This window comes from Labrus mixtus, chromosome 5 (assembly GCF_963584025.1).
Source record: "Labrus mixtus chromosome 5, fLabMix1.1, whole genome shotgun sequence".
In the NCBI taxonomy this organism is placed as follows: Eukaryota; Metazoa; Chordata; class Actinopteri; order Labriformes; family Labridae; genus Labrus; species Labrus mixtus.
In genome coordinates, this window is record NC_083616.1 from 19795247 (window position 1) to 19810497 (window position 15251).

Here is a 15251-nt window from a genome sequence, read left to right on the forward strand (position 1 = left end):
CTACATTGTAATTGATGAATTGAATGTTTTTGAGCAGGAATGAATGCTTCTGTCTTGGAACATCAGTATATCTATGAGCTGCAGGATCTAATAATAAAGAGAAAAACATGATTGTCATTTCGGTAGCCAGTCGTGCTAAATGAGGGATACAGAAATATCGACTAAAACATTTTATGAGGAATGAAGCATTGATACAGAAACAATATATCTGATTAAAACCATTCTTGTGGATTTGGAAACATCTTGTTTGGATTAGTTCTTTTAGAAAATGTAGATGTATGGTCCTCAATCTCTGCGCTTTTGTACAGCACAAACTGATATTAAGATGCGCTTGGTACTAAGCTGAATTCTTACTTTACTCTTATTCGTTTAAATATTTCTTGCACTTATTTCTTGATATCTTACTTACATTCCTATTCTATTTTATTAACATTGTATTTTATATGACTATATTTCTGCTATATTGTGTTTAGAGAAACTGTAACAACCAAATTTCCCTCTGGGATTAATAAAGTATTTCTGATTCTGACTCTGATTGTGTTTAAATTCAGAGAGGGAACTGATGCTTGATACAGAGCTGTTATCTGCACAATATGTCGGTCACAGTTTACAGTATTTAATTACTAAGTTATTTTTCATCCGATGCTTTCTGTCTGTCTTTTCTTTCAGTTTCGTGAAGGGCTACCCTCCCAACTCGCCCTACATCGGCAGCTCTCCAACTCTGTGCCACCTCTTGCCACAGAAAGCTCCGTTCTGCTGCCTTCGCCTCGACAAGGTGACTTCACATGCACGAAAAGGCAAAAATAAAATCACAATATTCCACTTAACAAAGTTGAACAATCACCAGCTGTTTTATCAATATTTGAAATGAAGAGCTGATGATTTATGCATCTCAAAACTTCAACCTGACTGTTCTCCTGTTGATTCATCTCCAGGGCTGCACTCATAACAGCTTTGAGGATGCCAAGGCGTATGGCTTCAAGAATAAGCTGATTATAGTGTCAGCAGAGACTGCAGGAAACGGTCTGTACAACTTCATTGTCCCTCTGCGTGCTTACTATCGGCCCAGGAAGGAGCTCAACCCCATAGTGCTGCTGCTGGACTACCCGTAAGACACCCCGCCATTCTTTCTACTCGCTGTTTGTGTTTGTTCTTACTTCTATAAAAAAATGTAAAACAACTGACACATGACTTAAAAAACTCATAATGATAGTTATAACGTTATTTATATAGCACCTTTAAAAACAAATGTTTACAAAGGGCCAAACAGGGAGAAGTCTTCAACAATCATAGAAATATAAGGAACAAGAAAGATACATCAGGCAGGTCTCAAAAGGCAGGCAAAGCTATAAAGCAATACTTAAATAAAAGCTACTTCTATCTGCACAAGAGAGCCTTTTTTATATGTTAGGGTAAATACACTGTATGAGTGTTTGTGCTGCAGTGAACTGGACCTTATTCTGCTCTAACTCACTCTGGGTTTCATTAACTTTGGACAAACGTCTGCGGTTGCTGAAACAGATAACTTATAGCTAATCCATTTTTTTATGTTTATGTTTTTTTTTATGTAGAGGAGTCTAACACACATTACCCACACTAGTATTTAGGCACATGCAACACAACAAAGATCATAGAGTCTGCTATGTTTGTAAGTATTTAGCATATGTGTAGGCATCTCTGTTTGACTGCATGTTGCATCTGATTGTGCACGCAAGTGAGCTTGGAATAAAAACTGATCACTAAGTCTGCATTTGTTTGCAATTTTAAAACAACCAAACAAACCTTTTTTTCAGATTAGAAATAATGACAGCTATGGGTGTCTCTGCTTCTTAAGAAAGAAATGAATTACTTTTGCATCATATCTGCACAAGAGAGCCTTTTTTATTTCTTTGGGTAAATATGCTGTATGTGTGTTTGTGCTGCAGTGATCTGCATTTTCTTCTGCTCTGACTCACTCTGGGTTTCATTAACTTTGGACAAACGTCTGCGGTTGCTGAAACACGGCCAGGGAGCCGAGAAAGCTCTAACTAACTGAAACCATCAGAGGTTTCTGTTAGCAACATATTAAACCTTCCAGTTACACAGTAGTAATAAAAATATTGTATTCTCTCTACTTGCCTAATTAAACTTAATATGATCCCTGCACACAAACATATGAACATCATAATCTGTGGTGTTTCTCAAAGATAATTAGTTCTTGATTCTCATGAATGATGTTTCATGTTTCCCCGCAGGCCAGACAACCACTTCTTAGAGGCCATTTGCTGCTTTCCGATGGTTTACTTCATGGCTGGAACAATCGACAAGTATGTGCAGTGTTTATTAAAAGAAGTGACGTCAACATAATCTCGAGTGTGTGTGTTGGTTATCAAAAAAAACTATCAAAGGAAAACTATACTAGAAACACAAGATAAAAGATAACTGTACTGGTGTTGTACTTTAGATTTAGAGACACTGCAACTTAAAAGCTAATTATTTGTTAATTTCACTTCATCATCAACAGTAAATGAGTAGTGAGCTCAGAGTCTGAGAGCAAAGACGGAAGATCTGCTTCATAGACCTACCTGTAACGTTTGTAGCTGTTCACACATTCAGTGGGGAGGAGCGGAGAGAACTCCCATGATTCCCCGCCAGCCTCAACGTCATAGTTTGTTATTGTAGTATTGATTGAGAACTGAATATACATATTGTATGTTTTAAGAGTCAGAATAAGTAGTAGTGAAATAAGGGAGACATTTATAATCATTTTCCTTAAATGTGATGTGAGAAATATTGTGTAGTTTTGTTCACTTTTATAAATTTTTTTTAACTTGACATCATTAGTAAAGTGCTGTTTAAAAAAGTGACATATTCTGATATTCTTCTGATATGGAAACATATTGCATTTAGCACTCACATGCCTTCAACAGCTCAGATGGAGACATAACAGTCACATTTGTTTTTGTTTTGTCGACCTCATCTTGGTTTTTTTTTGTGTGGTAAAGGTCAATTAATCTCCACTGTTTACTCCACACTAAATAACTTATATTATATAGTTATAATAAGACTAAGCTGGTGTCATCTCCTGCTTGACATGCTGAACATTGCTCAATCAAAGTCGTAGCAGATGTCTGAGTTTTAGAATAATTGAATTAACGTGTTGCAATTTATTATTTTGTTGCATTTTCTAACATTTCCTGAAGTAACATTGTTGTTTTGTGACCAGCTTGGACAACCTGCTACAGTGTGGAATAATCTACGCTGACAACCTAGTGGTGGTGGACAAGGAGAGCACCATGAGCGCTGAGGAGGACTACATGGCCGACGCCAAGACCATCGTCAACGTCCAGACCATGTTCAGGTTACTCACAGAGCAGAGAGCTAGCAGCAGCAGACGTGCTTGTTTTTTATTTGGAGAATGGAGTTCACGAAACATGTCCAATAAGTTTATCTTAAAGACAAAGTGCAGCTTCCATAGCTGTGAAACTTGTATTTTATTGAACACGAAAAGAAATACAAAGCTTTTTATCACTGCCACGCCTTTTCTCGCCCCTCAGCACAAAATGTCTCATCTCTCTCTTTCCTCTCTCAGGTTGTTCCCCAGTCTCAGCATCATCACTGAGCTCACACACCCGTCCAATATGAGGTTCATGCAGTTCAGAGCCAAGGACTGCTACTCACTCGCTCTCTCCAAACTGGAGAAGGTGAGCTGTTGATGTTTGCTGGGTTTTTATTCTGTCTAAAAGTGACGAGTGTCGACTAAAAAATAAACATTTGAGTTGTACATTGTGGAAATGCTGGCTGTTTCCTCACACTAGTAATTAAGAGGAAGAGAGAGAGAGAGAGAGAGAGAGAGAGAGAGAGAGAGAGATTACTGAAGGAACTGAAGAAGAATTATTACATTGAAGTTGTATCATTATTCTTGAGCTTAGATACTCTCTTCACTCTGAATCTTCCTTTTTTATTACATGCAGCGATATCCTTTAACTTCACTTTGCTTTAAAAGACGTGTTTCTCAAACAACTTGGAGGTTGTCAGAGGTGCAAAAACTAACCAGCCTGTTATCACAAAGTTCAGCAAACCTAAAAGAGAAAAGTGAGTTTTTAATAACTGGTTGCTCTGTTGCTGTTTATGTTTTTGTCTGCAGATAGAGCGTGATAAGGGCTCCAACTTGGCCTTCATGTTCCGGCTGCCCTTCGCTGCAGGCAGGGTGTTCAGTATCAGCATGTTGGATACACTGCTTTACCAGGTTGGCTGAAAAAGACTTTCTTTCAGGTTGAACATGGGGATCATCATGAAATATAGAAAGAAACATAAAGATATATGTCATAGATACATTGTATTGATTATTAAGTTTGGTCTCTGTAAAAACAAGTGCAAAGGGTACAGTGCGTACAAGCTCTTAATGCTGAGTGTTTTTTTTTCTAGTTGATTGTGTGTTTGTAAAAAATGATTGACAGATTGTCATCAATCTTAGTTTGGGCAGCTTTGTTTCCTCAAAGCAGATTAAGGACCGGCACAAAGATTTTTGGGGGTATTTAGATGTCAGTTACGTCAGTGTTTTTCTTGTAATATTATTTTCTTTTTACAAGAATCAGGTTTGATGCCCAAAGAAAATGTAGTTGTACAAATGTTTCCCTTGGAAGTGAGTTATAGATTGAAAGCCAGAAAGAAAACTCTCAGTCTTTACCACTGGAAATATTCACAGACTAAATAAACATGAGGAATAAGAAATTATTAAGTATTCACTTATTTATATGATGATTTTTATTAGTTTTCACAATATTCACAATTAGCAACTTTCTTATTAGCATGCTAATTAGTAGCACACTCGCTGCTTAATAGTACTCTTTGTTTCGACAGTCTTTTGTTAAAGACTACATGATCGCTATCATAAGGCTTCTTCTGGGTCTGGACACCACGCCAGGTTCTGGGTACCTGGGTGCTGTAAGTATTTATGTTTTTACTGCGAATCAAAACGATTGTTAAGTCTAAGTTCAGTAGAGTGTGATAGTGTCTTACCTTCAGTCCTTCGCTGTCCTCAGATGAAAATCACAGAGGAGGACCTGTGGATCAGGACGTACGGCAGACTCTTCCAGAAGCTTTGCTCCTCCAGCGCTGAGATCCCCATCGGTATCTATCGCACCGAGTCGCACATGTTCTCCACCTCAGAGGCAAGTTCAGCTTCATCAAATACTTTATATCTGAGCGGTCGGTTTGGGTTTGATTCCAGCTTTGGATTGTGGTTCGGCTTTGGCTTGCTTTTATTTTTCATTTCCTGGTTTTGTATTTTCTTTATTCCTTTTATAGCTACATTCTTCCTTAAATTTTCAGGATATGCTTCCTCTCTTTGCTTTTCTTCTTTTTTCATATCTCTCCTCTTACATGTATCTCCTTTCTTCAATTCTACTTTTTGCTCTATTTTTACTTTCTTCCTTATATTCCAAACTCTAAATTTCCTCAATGCAACTCTCTGTTTTTCTAACTGGCTGCTTGTCATGCTTAAGCCCTTATATTCATCATTAATTTTTTTATTGTTTGTTGATTTGTTTTTTGTCGTCTTTATTTTCAATTTTTCCTCCTCTTTGTATTTATTGGCTTTTTTGTTTTATGTCAAGCAATTGAAGGAAATTAACATTGTTTTCCTGAATACTAAGACAAAAACTCTCCATTTACTTTCACTTTCTATTAGTCAGAGTCATCAGCCATATATCTTTATACTTCTTAATAAGATTCAGCAGGTCTTTTAGTGATTGGTATTATAAAGTAACCATTCCTAATAGAGAAATGTAACATTTTTAGCTACTGTTAATTTCCTAACATTTGAGTAATGATTGATTAAATAGTAAATCAATCCTATTTACTATTTAATCTGCTGACTTTTGAGTTTGGCTGATACAGTTTGCTTTGAATGCCTCCATCTTTCATTGCATCTCCTTTTGTTTGGATGTCTGTTTGTCTTTCTCCTGTTTCAGGGTAAGGACAGTTCTGCACAGGTAAGATCCAAATGCGCTTATTTTTCATTTGGATGATTCAGTTTTTTGTTTCAATACTAAAAAATACCTGAATGGCATTTGTCTGGCAATGTCCCGATCATTACAGCTTAAGAGTACAAGCTTGTGGAAATACAGGGGTTTGCTTTGTAGTCACAAGTTCAAGTCAATAACATGAACATGACACAGCTTTAACACTGTGTCCCGCTCTCACAGTCTCAGGTGTCCATAAATGTGGAGCAGGGCGCAGAGCACACTGAGCGCAGAGACACCTGGAAGGAGAAAGCCTCTCACAGAAACTCCACCACGAGCGACCAATCAGAGCACCCGTTGCTGAGGAAGAAGAGCATGCAGTGGGCGCGGAGGTTGAGCAGGAAGAGCGCCAAGCCGTCGAGCAGAGCGGAGAGAATCTCGCAGCAGAGACTCAACCTGTACCGACGCTCGGAGCGGCAGGAGCTGTCTGAGCTGGTCAAGAACCGCATGAAGCACCTCGGCCTGCCGACTGTGGGATACGGTGAGCGAAGCCTCTGATGGTGCGACGTCTAGAGAAGAGAGAAGCAGTGTATTAGATTTGTAATGTATAAGACGACTTATGGAAGTTGAAGTCTAACTTTACAGCTAGACTAGATGCAGTATATGAGGTTATTAAACCTATTTAAGTCATATTTCTCTTTAGATTTTTGGGATATTTAATTAATGAGTCATAATATCCCAGAAAACGAATGATCATGCAAATGAAAATGTTTGTTGCATATTGAAGTATCTGTGAACATTTGTTTCTGAAGCCCACAGCAGTTCTCAAGGCAGAAATAATGTAATAGGTTGAGTTTAACTTCAGCTGATGCAGCCAACATCCTTTCTAACCATGTGAGGAATGTGAGAGGAGCTACGATAAAAAGGTTCATCGTAACCCTGTTCCAGTTAATGATAATAAAGCTCAGTAGCTTCCAGCGTTAAGTGTGCCGCTCGGGGGTTTGTCCTGTTGGTTTGGATTTCAGTTCACATAAAGATACTCAGGAGAAGTTGTGTTTCTCTTTAAGCTGTCCTTAAAGAAGAAGACAGTTGAAACAATTCTTTGTTGGAAAAAAAAAAAACAAGCTTATAATCGGTTAATGCTAAAGTTTTAATAAGCAAGAAGTTGGAAAAAATATTTAAAATAATATATTTAAAAAATAAATAAACTACAAAATATCAACTTCAACTCTTTGAGGCCAAAATATAAAAACTTATGATTATAATAATTGATGAATAAAGAAAACTATTTCATGGATGATCTCATGGAAAACTGTGAACTGTGAACTGTTTACTAAGTTAATAATATAGGGATGTAATAATAATAATAAGAAGAAGAAGGAGAAGAAGAAGAATTGGGTCACCTGATGTGTTGTGCAGAAAGCTTTAATTGCAATTTAGCAGTAATTCTTTAGCAGCGATTTGCAGCCAAAGCATCTGTTGAATCAAGTAACGTAGCTCGGTTTAATCCATTATTACATAACGCTGTTAAGATAGTTAGCCGTGTTGATTCTACTTTGGTTGAATATTTTGACTGAAAAAAAGACCAACACTACTCGTATAGCCTCGCTGTAGCTGTTAGCAGAAAAACAAAGACACACAAAAATGTGTGTAGTTCCTGTGATTCTTGTGCACTAACAAATCTCAACCACTTAAATTATTTCTGCTGTGAGAAAAGCTTTGCGTCAAAGTCTAAAATCAGCTTCTTCACTCATTTCACCTCTTCTCATCAAGACACAGAAGTGTGGAGTCTTGATGGTAGAGATCATGATTAACACACTGCATCCTCATTTCCCTCCATTAAACCTCTTCTTCTCACATTAGTGTCACACCTGCATCTCGTCACCAGTGTGTCATTAAACACACACATCGGTACATAGTCATCACCATCATCATCCAACACTGTGAATGTGAGCACATTATGCATGAAGATGCAGGAGCCCAAACCTTGTCTCAACTGCATTTGGTATAAAACTTTTTTTTTTTTTGCAATTGCCTGCATTCTTCTTCTGCTCTTTTTGTTTCCCCCTCACTTCTCTGTTTCCTCCCAGCTTCACGCTTTAAAACAGAAGCAGAATCATGCTCCAGATGTGTGGCGTTTTGCATAAATATTAAGTAACATGTCGATTGAATACGTTTCAGGAAGAACCCCAAAAGCTCAAGACCTTCTTATGAACTCTGAATGTCAGTGAGGATTACTGCGACAGGAGCATTATCATGTGACAGATGAATCATTTGGAAGTGATTCTGTGCACACTCACATAATGCATGGCTTCTCTGCATCGCTCTCACCCTTTTTTTTTTTTTTAAAGTTCTTTTTGAAACTGCAAAATGGTTTGCTGCCTGCCTGATTGTTTTCTTTTTCTTGTTTCCTCCCCCCTTTCTTCCTCTGTTCTTGTGCTTCCTTGTTCTCTCTGACTCCTCTCTTGTCCCTCCTTTCGGCTTTGTAGAGGATGTTTCTAATCTCACTGCGAGCGATGTCATGAATCGAGTAAATCTAGGATATTTGCAAGGTAACTGATGTGCTGTTTATAATTCCTTTACAAACATGTGAGTGGTTACGTCCATCATGTGGAGAAAGGAACTTGTCCTTTCACCAGCATCCTTTAATATCAGAAAATCATCTAGATGTATCTTTTTTTTTTTTTTTTTACAAAGATGTTTTATTGTTTTCATTTATATACAATTTGTAGTATTGTAAATTCAAATTAAGGCCGTTGAAGATTAACAATGAATGCCCTTGCTTAGAGTTGCAGGACATTTCAGAGCACCAGTATACAGAGGGGACCAGGCCGTCAGGTTAGCTGGTTGATCACAGTACTGCAACTTTATCGCATGAGTGTGTGTGTGTGCGTGTGCAAAAGTGTGTGTATGTGTGTGTGCGTCATGGCAAAGTAAGCAGTAGATCAGCAGCCAATCTCTCACTTTCTTGCTCCACACTTTCTCTCTCTCTCTCTCTCTCTCTCTCTCTCTCTCTATCTCTCTGTCTGGTATCTTTTCTGCATTGTGTCCCCGTGAGGTGGCGTCCCAAACAGCTAGAGTTCTGCAGGGCATCAGAGTTTTGCTTTAAGAGTGGAGCGGAACGCATTATGTCTGTGGATGGAAGGCTACATGTACAGATCAAATGTGAACCATTAGATTTAAGTGTGAACATTAGAAGAGGAGGAAAAGCAACTTTCTCTCCCTCTTCCTGTTAGTCTGTTTTTTCTCTAATCCAGCACAAAAGTCAATTTTCACATTTACACCATGGCTACAACTGTAGGTAAGAAAATCATAGAGCAGAAGAATGAAGTTCTTAAAGTTTGTTAGATTAGTTGAATTGTTACTTCAGTGCGTGCTTTTTCAAGTTAGACACAAGTAATACTGTAAATATAGTTACCTGCAAGTTACAATATTTTGAATAAGAGTGTTCTGCAAATATTAGTAAAGAAAACGTTTTATATTTCTGTGACTCCAGCACAGTGGATTATTATGAGACTCAGCTTGAATTGTCACAGCACCCTAAATCAGATGAAACATTTTTGAAGCACAGCTCCAGTCTCACCAAGCTGCAGTGATGTGAAAGTCCAACATTAGGGCAACAAATTAGCAGAAACTTCCCTTCAGCACTACTTTACATCAGGGATACTTCTGGAGATTATTTCCCTCAGCACATCTTGTTTTTAAGAGGAAAATAAAAACGCTTTTACGTCTAGTTTAACGTTTTGTCTGCAGATCATTTTTACCACATTTATTGTTGCTAACAACAGGCTTCATATCAACACAGATGTACTGTATGTATCCTAGACTACATATATATTGTGAAGTATTAATGGAGGATCTGCAAATTCTACTTTTCTAGAGTTACTCATTTTGAGTCAAATCCAGTTTTAAGAAGTTGTTTATTAACAGTAAATGTTGAAGTTAAATGTAACTATTGACTGGGTGAAGTCTAGACTAAATTATTTTACTGTTTGGGGAGCTTTTTGCCTTCGGTTTGAATTTCAGTGAGTGACACAGAGGACAGGGGTCAAGTGGCGGTGTTGCATTGTCTGCAGGTTTTAGATCTATAGTGTGAAGTGTTGTATTGTACTTACAATAAACCTTTAACAAAAGTAGACGTAAGCACTCAAAGTGGACTTAAAGTAACTGATAGATCAGTTGTAATGATTACTTTCTATGGCCATGGAATAATCAATATTTCATAGACTATGATCAACAGCTACAGTGGGGCTTAGAGGGGAAACAAATAGGCACGCTCTTTTTCATGACTCATAGATCATTTCAACATATTTATCTCCACATACTAGGGACTTGATCCACTCTTCAGTATCATCAAATAAACTTCCAGATGTTGCTGCAGCTGCAGGTGAACCTCTTCCACTCTCACACTCACAATGTGTTCTGCTTCACTCCGTTTGTTTTGAGTCGCTCTCTGCGTTTGGTCCAGTCTGACGGATGCTGGAGCATGTCTTTTGTGTGTCTGTGGGGTGTGTGTCACATGTCACTCTTGGGGTTGGTCGGGGTGGGTTGTATGGGGGAGCTAAGTGTTGTCCGTTGGCATGGCAACCTGCCGCCTCACGTAGCCTGTTGGTCCGGTGTTTGAATGCGCAGGAGAAAAACAGGAATGCAGTGGGGATGGACGCGGACGCTGTCTGCATGTCAGCTCTGTTCTGAAGCTGCGCATGGGCCAGCAGCATGGGCCTCCCCGTGTTCCTCTCAGTGCCATGATAGTAACGGTTAGCACTTCTCTCTCTCCCCCCCCTCCCCGCCCGGCTTTATAAAGGGCCACAAGCAGGTGGGTTGTCATGGCGACACATGTGTGCCCTTTCCCTTCCTCTGTCCAACACGCAAAGCAAGTAGGAGCTGCCGCCAGAGAGCACTCAGAACACACACATACAGATATAAATAACACACACACACACACAGTTATATGACTCACCCGGGCAATGAATGTTACAGTCAGTTTCCCCTTATTGATTGTTCAATCAAATATAAGCCAACCATAGTACAAAACTGTTTCCATGGTTACATAACCTTTATAGTCATAGCAGTAAAATAGTTCCACCTGTTCACTGTATGTATGATGAACAATTTACTGATTAATGTAATGATTAAAAGAGAACATTGAGCTCAATCATCGGTTTGATTTAGGATTTGTTTTATAAACTGAATGAGAAATGTTTAGGAATTTAAAAAATGAATAATTAAATGCTTTAAGTAATGTGTAACAAATCAAAAAATGTACACAGACATAGAAAAGATCGACTCATGAAGATTGAAATGCCATTAAAAGGTTGGGGGATAAGTTGAATAGAAATTGAGGCCATTTAAAAACGTTAACTGATGACATTTTTTCTCAGCTGTAAATATCCTGCTTTGAAAACGAAAAAAGGATCAAAGTCAAATGTATTTGGACACTTTCAAAAATCAAAAAGCTTACATCCTGCAGTAGTCGTACTAAAAGATGATTAATAGTGTTTAAAACTTGTAAATAGCAGCTGTAACAAGCTTCCCCTGACTGAACAGTCCATCTGAGCTTCCCCTTAACCTTTTTTTTTCTGAGCACTTGCTCTGACACTGTTCAAGGATTACTTTTCCATTGTCCTCAGTGAAAGGATTAAACCAAGAGGGGTTCATATGTTAAGGGCTGATGTTCTGTATCATGGAAGGGGGGGAGGGGGGGGACTCCAGACTCCAGAGCAGCTCTGAACATCACCTCCGTTTGTTTCTCCAGACGAGATGAACGACCACCAGAACACGTTGTCCTACGTCCTCATCAACCCTCCTCCTGACACCATGCTGGAGCTCAACGACATTGTGTAAGATACTTGTACTTTTCTGTCCAGTGGACTGTAAATAAGCAGTACGCTGGACTAAAGCTCCAGCATGAAGAGCAACATGACAAAAAAAATGTTTTGCTTACAACAAATGCACGGCACCCTGCGATTACACTCATTAAGACCTTTTGATAATGTGAGCTCAGACAAAACAATAGGTGACTGTCAAATCCACACAAAGATTTAAAGATATGAAATAAACCCTTGCCTCAGTTACTTTTCCTTGATAGCAGATGATGATGTTGATTTGGTCTTCTTAGGTACATAATCCGCTCCGATCCGCTGGCACACATGCCGGAGGACTCCCAGGTGGGTCAGGCCCGCGGCACAAGGAACCAGCAGGACTTTGGCACGGAGACGAGGGACGAGACTCACCTCTGAGAGCCCCTCAACCCTCCTCCACACCCTGACCCTTAACGTTCAAGCCCAGCCTGGGCGCGAGATAGCTGGTTCGTGTCCTACAGATGGGAGGCTTAGGTCAGCAGTTCATCGTGAATGTGCATTATGTGTCTCTCAGCCTCAGAGTCAGAAATAATCAACGTTGTGAAGACGGCCACAGAAAGAGCTGCTGTTTCCCACTGAGCTGCTACAGGAGGATGCATGAAGAGTGCCTAGTTAACCACCCCGACTTCCCCAAGCCCACCCGCTGTACTAGCACACAACACCCTCACACGTTTCATCACGTATCTTCTTGGGTATTTGGATTTTTGCACACATACTGTACAGGATATGAAATCATGATTCATCACAGGGGTGAAGTTGCCCTCCTGCCACGACTACAACCAACCCAACTACTCATCTTTCTACCTAAACTCACCAAGAACTGAATCATGGGGGGGAAATAAACCCTCCTCCACATCCTCCTGTTTTCTACGAGTGAAGGCTACGTATTTCTATCAATTTAAGCATTGTTATCATTCAATTACACTTTCATCTGCACTTTTCTTCTTTTATTACAAAGTATCTGGTTTTTTTTGGTCTCTCTTTGAATCAGACGAGATTTCATTTTCTTTATGAGCACAAACGTTTTTTTTACCTATGAATATACACACTGTAGTGGCACTTTTATGCGCCAGATTAGAGTCGTTAGCATTTCTCTCTCGTTTTGGTTTGTTTAAGATGCAGATTTGTTTTGTGATTGTTGTGAAAGGTTGAATATTGTTAAATCATTTTGATGTGTTAAGTGTCCTAAATCATGTCTGCTACACTCTGTGCCATTCTTTTATTTTGTAAATATTTTTTTTTGGAATCATTTGAGCGTTATGTGCCAAACTTTCCTCTTTTGTGAAATCAGCCTGACGGACATGAGCCCGAGTGATCAGAGATCAGACGGGCAGTACGAGAGATCTCTTCTGGTCAGAAAAGCTGAGCAAGGTAGACGAATATTAAGGCTCAATTAAGATCAAATGATTTTGGTGGTCCTTGGTTCGTTTCACTTTGCCTACAAAACATTCTGAATGTGTATTTATCTTTCAAGTTGTTCATGTTTTAAAAGACATATCTATATTTTGTTTTAATTTAACATTTTGTAAAATTGTATTTTTTAAGATGTTCACTATTATAAGTGGATTTTATTTTGAAGAGTGTTGGAGAAGAAGCTTGTCAACACTCTTAGGTCTGTGTGATCGATGTGAAGCAGGAAAGCAGCTAGCTGTACCTCAAAGTCTTACAGATGTTACTCTTATGCTTTGTTTTGTATTTTGTTGATTCTTTACAAAAACTCTGAATTGGATATTGTAGCTTTGGATAAAACAAGCTATAGGGTTGAGGAATTCTTGGGCAAACCAGGCTGTCTGTTTCTCTCTGCTCCAGTGTTTAAGCTAAGCTACGCTAACAGTCCTCTGACTGTAGTATAATAGCTGAAAGACCTATCTCTATTTACAGATTCCATGTCAGAATGGAGAATCTGTATTTTGGGGTCTGGACTCTAGTATGTGAAGTGTTTGGTTTCTGTTTGCAGTAAATTTGTGGTCTGAATAGTGTAGACCGTTTTTATGGTGAATGGTAAATGGACTTGACCCTTTCTAGTCTTCTGAGTTCTGGCTTTGTTGTATGCAAGAAAAAAAAACAGTCGGTAAGGAGAACAATCTGCCATAATAACATCTCATCAGCGGTACTCTGACTGTTTATCTCTATAAACAGATATTTGAATGCATGTATAGCTAACAGTCCGTTCTTTATCCAAGTTCAGCCTAAGCAAACGATCTGTTTGAAGCTGAGTAGCAAAGCCAATCAGAGCTTAGATTCCCCAACTTCCTGGAATGTATCGTAAATGATTGATCCGACCTCCACTCAACAAACAGGCGTTTTAAAAGTGTTCTTCATTTTGAGGGCCGACTTGATAAAATGCCTTTTAACTTTAAAAAAAATCGAAATCAAGATGTCGCTCTTTCGGCAAACGTGCTGAAGTAAGCCTGAGTGAAGCCTCTGTGTAACTTATTATTTACAGTCAATCTGAGACCAATCAGAAACAGATGAACAAGCCCTCCTCATGAGATGTAAGTAACGTCTACATTGTAGACATTTCTGGAGGGGTGAAAGCTTCTCCTTTGATCTGAGTACATGATGGCTTCACAAGTAGCTAATTGGACTGTTAACAGGGTTAGACTGGAGGTGGGTGAGGGTTACATTTTGACTGGAGGTGATTTAGCACTAAACACTCGCTACACTAGTCTTAGAAGTTGAAGAAGTTGGACATGGTCTCCAGAGGTGGACTACAGCCGACGGGGTTCAAGACTTTTGACGGATAAGAGATGAGAATTGTTTCAATCTTCTCCAGGCGAGAAAGCAAATGGGCGTATTTGTTGACCCACAATTTAAACGTATCCATCAAAACGTGTACGTTCAGATAAATTATCCATTTACCTTGACTCAAATATCATTAGCAGCGTTTGCATCACACAGCAGGATCTACCGTTGATGTTTCTTTACTTTTGTGATGTTTCCTTGATTTCTGCTTATTGTGATTCTCCACGTTCAGAACATTTCTGTGAGTTGTAGTACAGCTGGTAGCAGAACAGTTTGCACAGACGGTGACAGGTACATCCATGTGTCTCTCTTAATCTACTCGAGTTGAAAATGAAGTGCTCTCTTTTTGTACAGATACCTTCAGACCACACCTTTGTGTATAAGGCAGTGTCAGTGTGCAGTTATCATTCCTCTGATGTTTTTTTTTTGTTTTTTTTTTGGGTCATTTTGTTGCTTTTCTTTTGTCTCTTCTGTGTGTTTAAAAAAAAAAAGAAAGAGGACTTGAACTATTTTTGCACTAAGCTCTGCGGGGATGTCACGAGCAGAACAGCAAGACCCTTTAACCTGAATCTGTGCAACACGGTGGACAGTATTCAACCTTTCATGTGACGCAAAGACAAACATGCAGAATCATGTCGTGCATTGAGTTGATTCACATTGTAGTTGTTTGAAAGCTTATTTTGGTAAATGTTATTTTCTT

The 15251-nt window shown here is 39.0% G+C and overlaps 1 protein-coding gene across 10 annotated transcripts in view; it reads left to right on the plus strand.

Moving 5' to 3' along the window:
* kcnt1b (potassium sodium-activated channel subfamily T member 1b) overlaps positions 1-14822 on the plus strand; it is a 68967-nt gene extending 54145 nt beyond the window's left edge. For 3 of the 10 annotated variants that reach the window (XM_061038418.1, XM_061038419.1, XM_061038421.1), the window contains 13 exons: positions 670-775; positions 936-1108; positions 2235-2306; positions 3206-3340; positions 3572-3683; positions 4127-4228; positions 4843-4926; positions 5025-5153; positions 5955-5975; positions 6189-6486; positions 8435-8497; positions 11701-11785; positions 12064-14822. In XM_061038418.1, the coding sequence (XP_060894401.1) occupies positions 670-775; positions 936-1108; positions 2235-2306; positions 3206-3340; positions 3572-3683; positions 4127-4228; positions 4843-4926; positions 5025-5153; positions 5955-5975; positions 6189-6486; positions 8435-8497; positions 11701-11785; positions 12064-12184 (1501 nt within the window). In that variant the 3' untranslated portion in view covers positions 12185-14822. Of the gene's footprint in view, positions 1-669; positions 776-935; positions 1109-2234; positions 2307-3205; positions 3341-3571; positions 3684-4126; positions 4229-4842; positions 4927-5024; positions 5154-5954; positions 5976-6188; positions 6487-8126; positions 8400-8434; positions 8498-8732; positions 10762-11700; positions 11786-12063 lie in introns of those variants that run through there. The other 7 variants (XM_061038420.1, XM_061038422.1, XM_061038425.1 and 4 more) reach the window with 5 other exon arrangements.
* Positions 14823-15251: the final 429 nt, after the last annotated feature.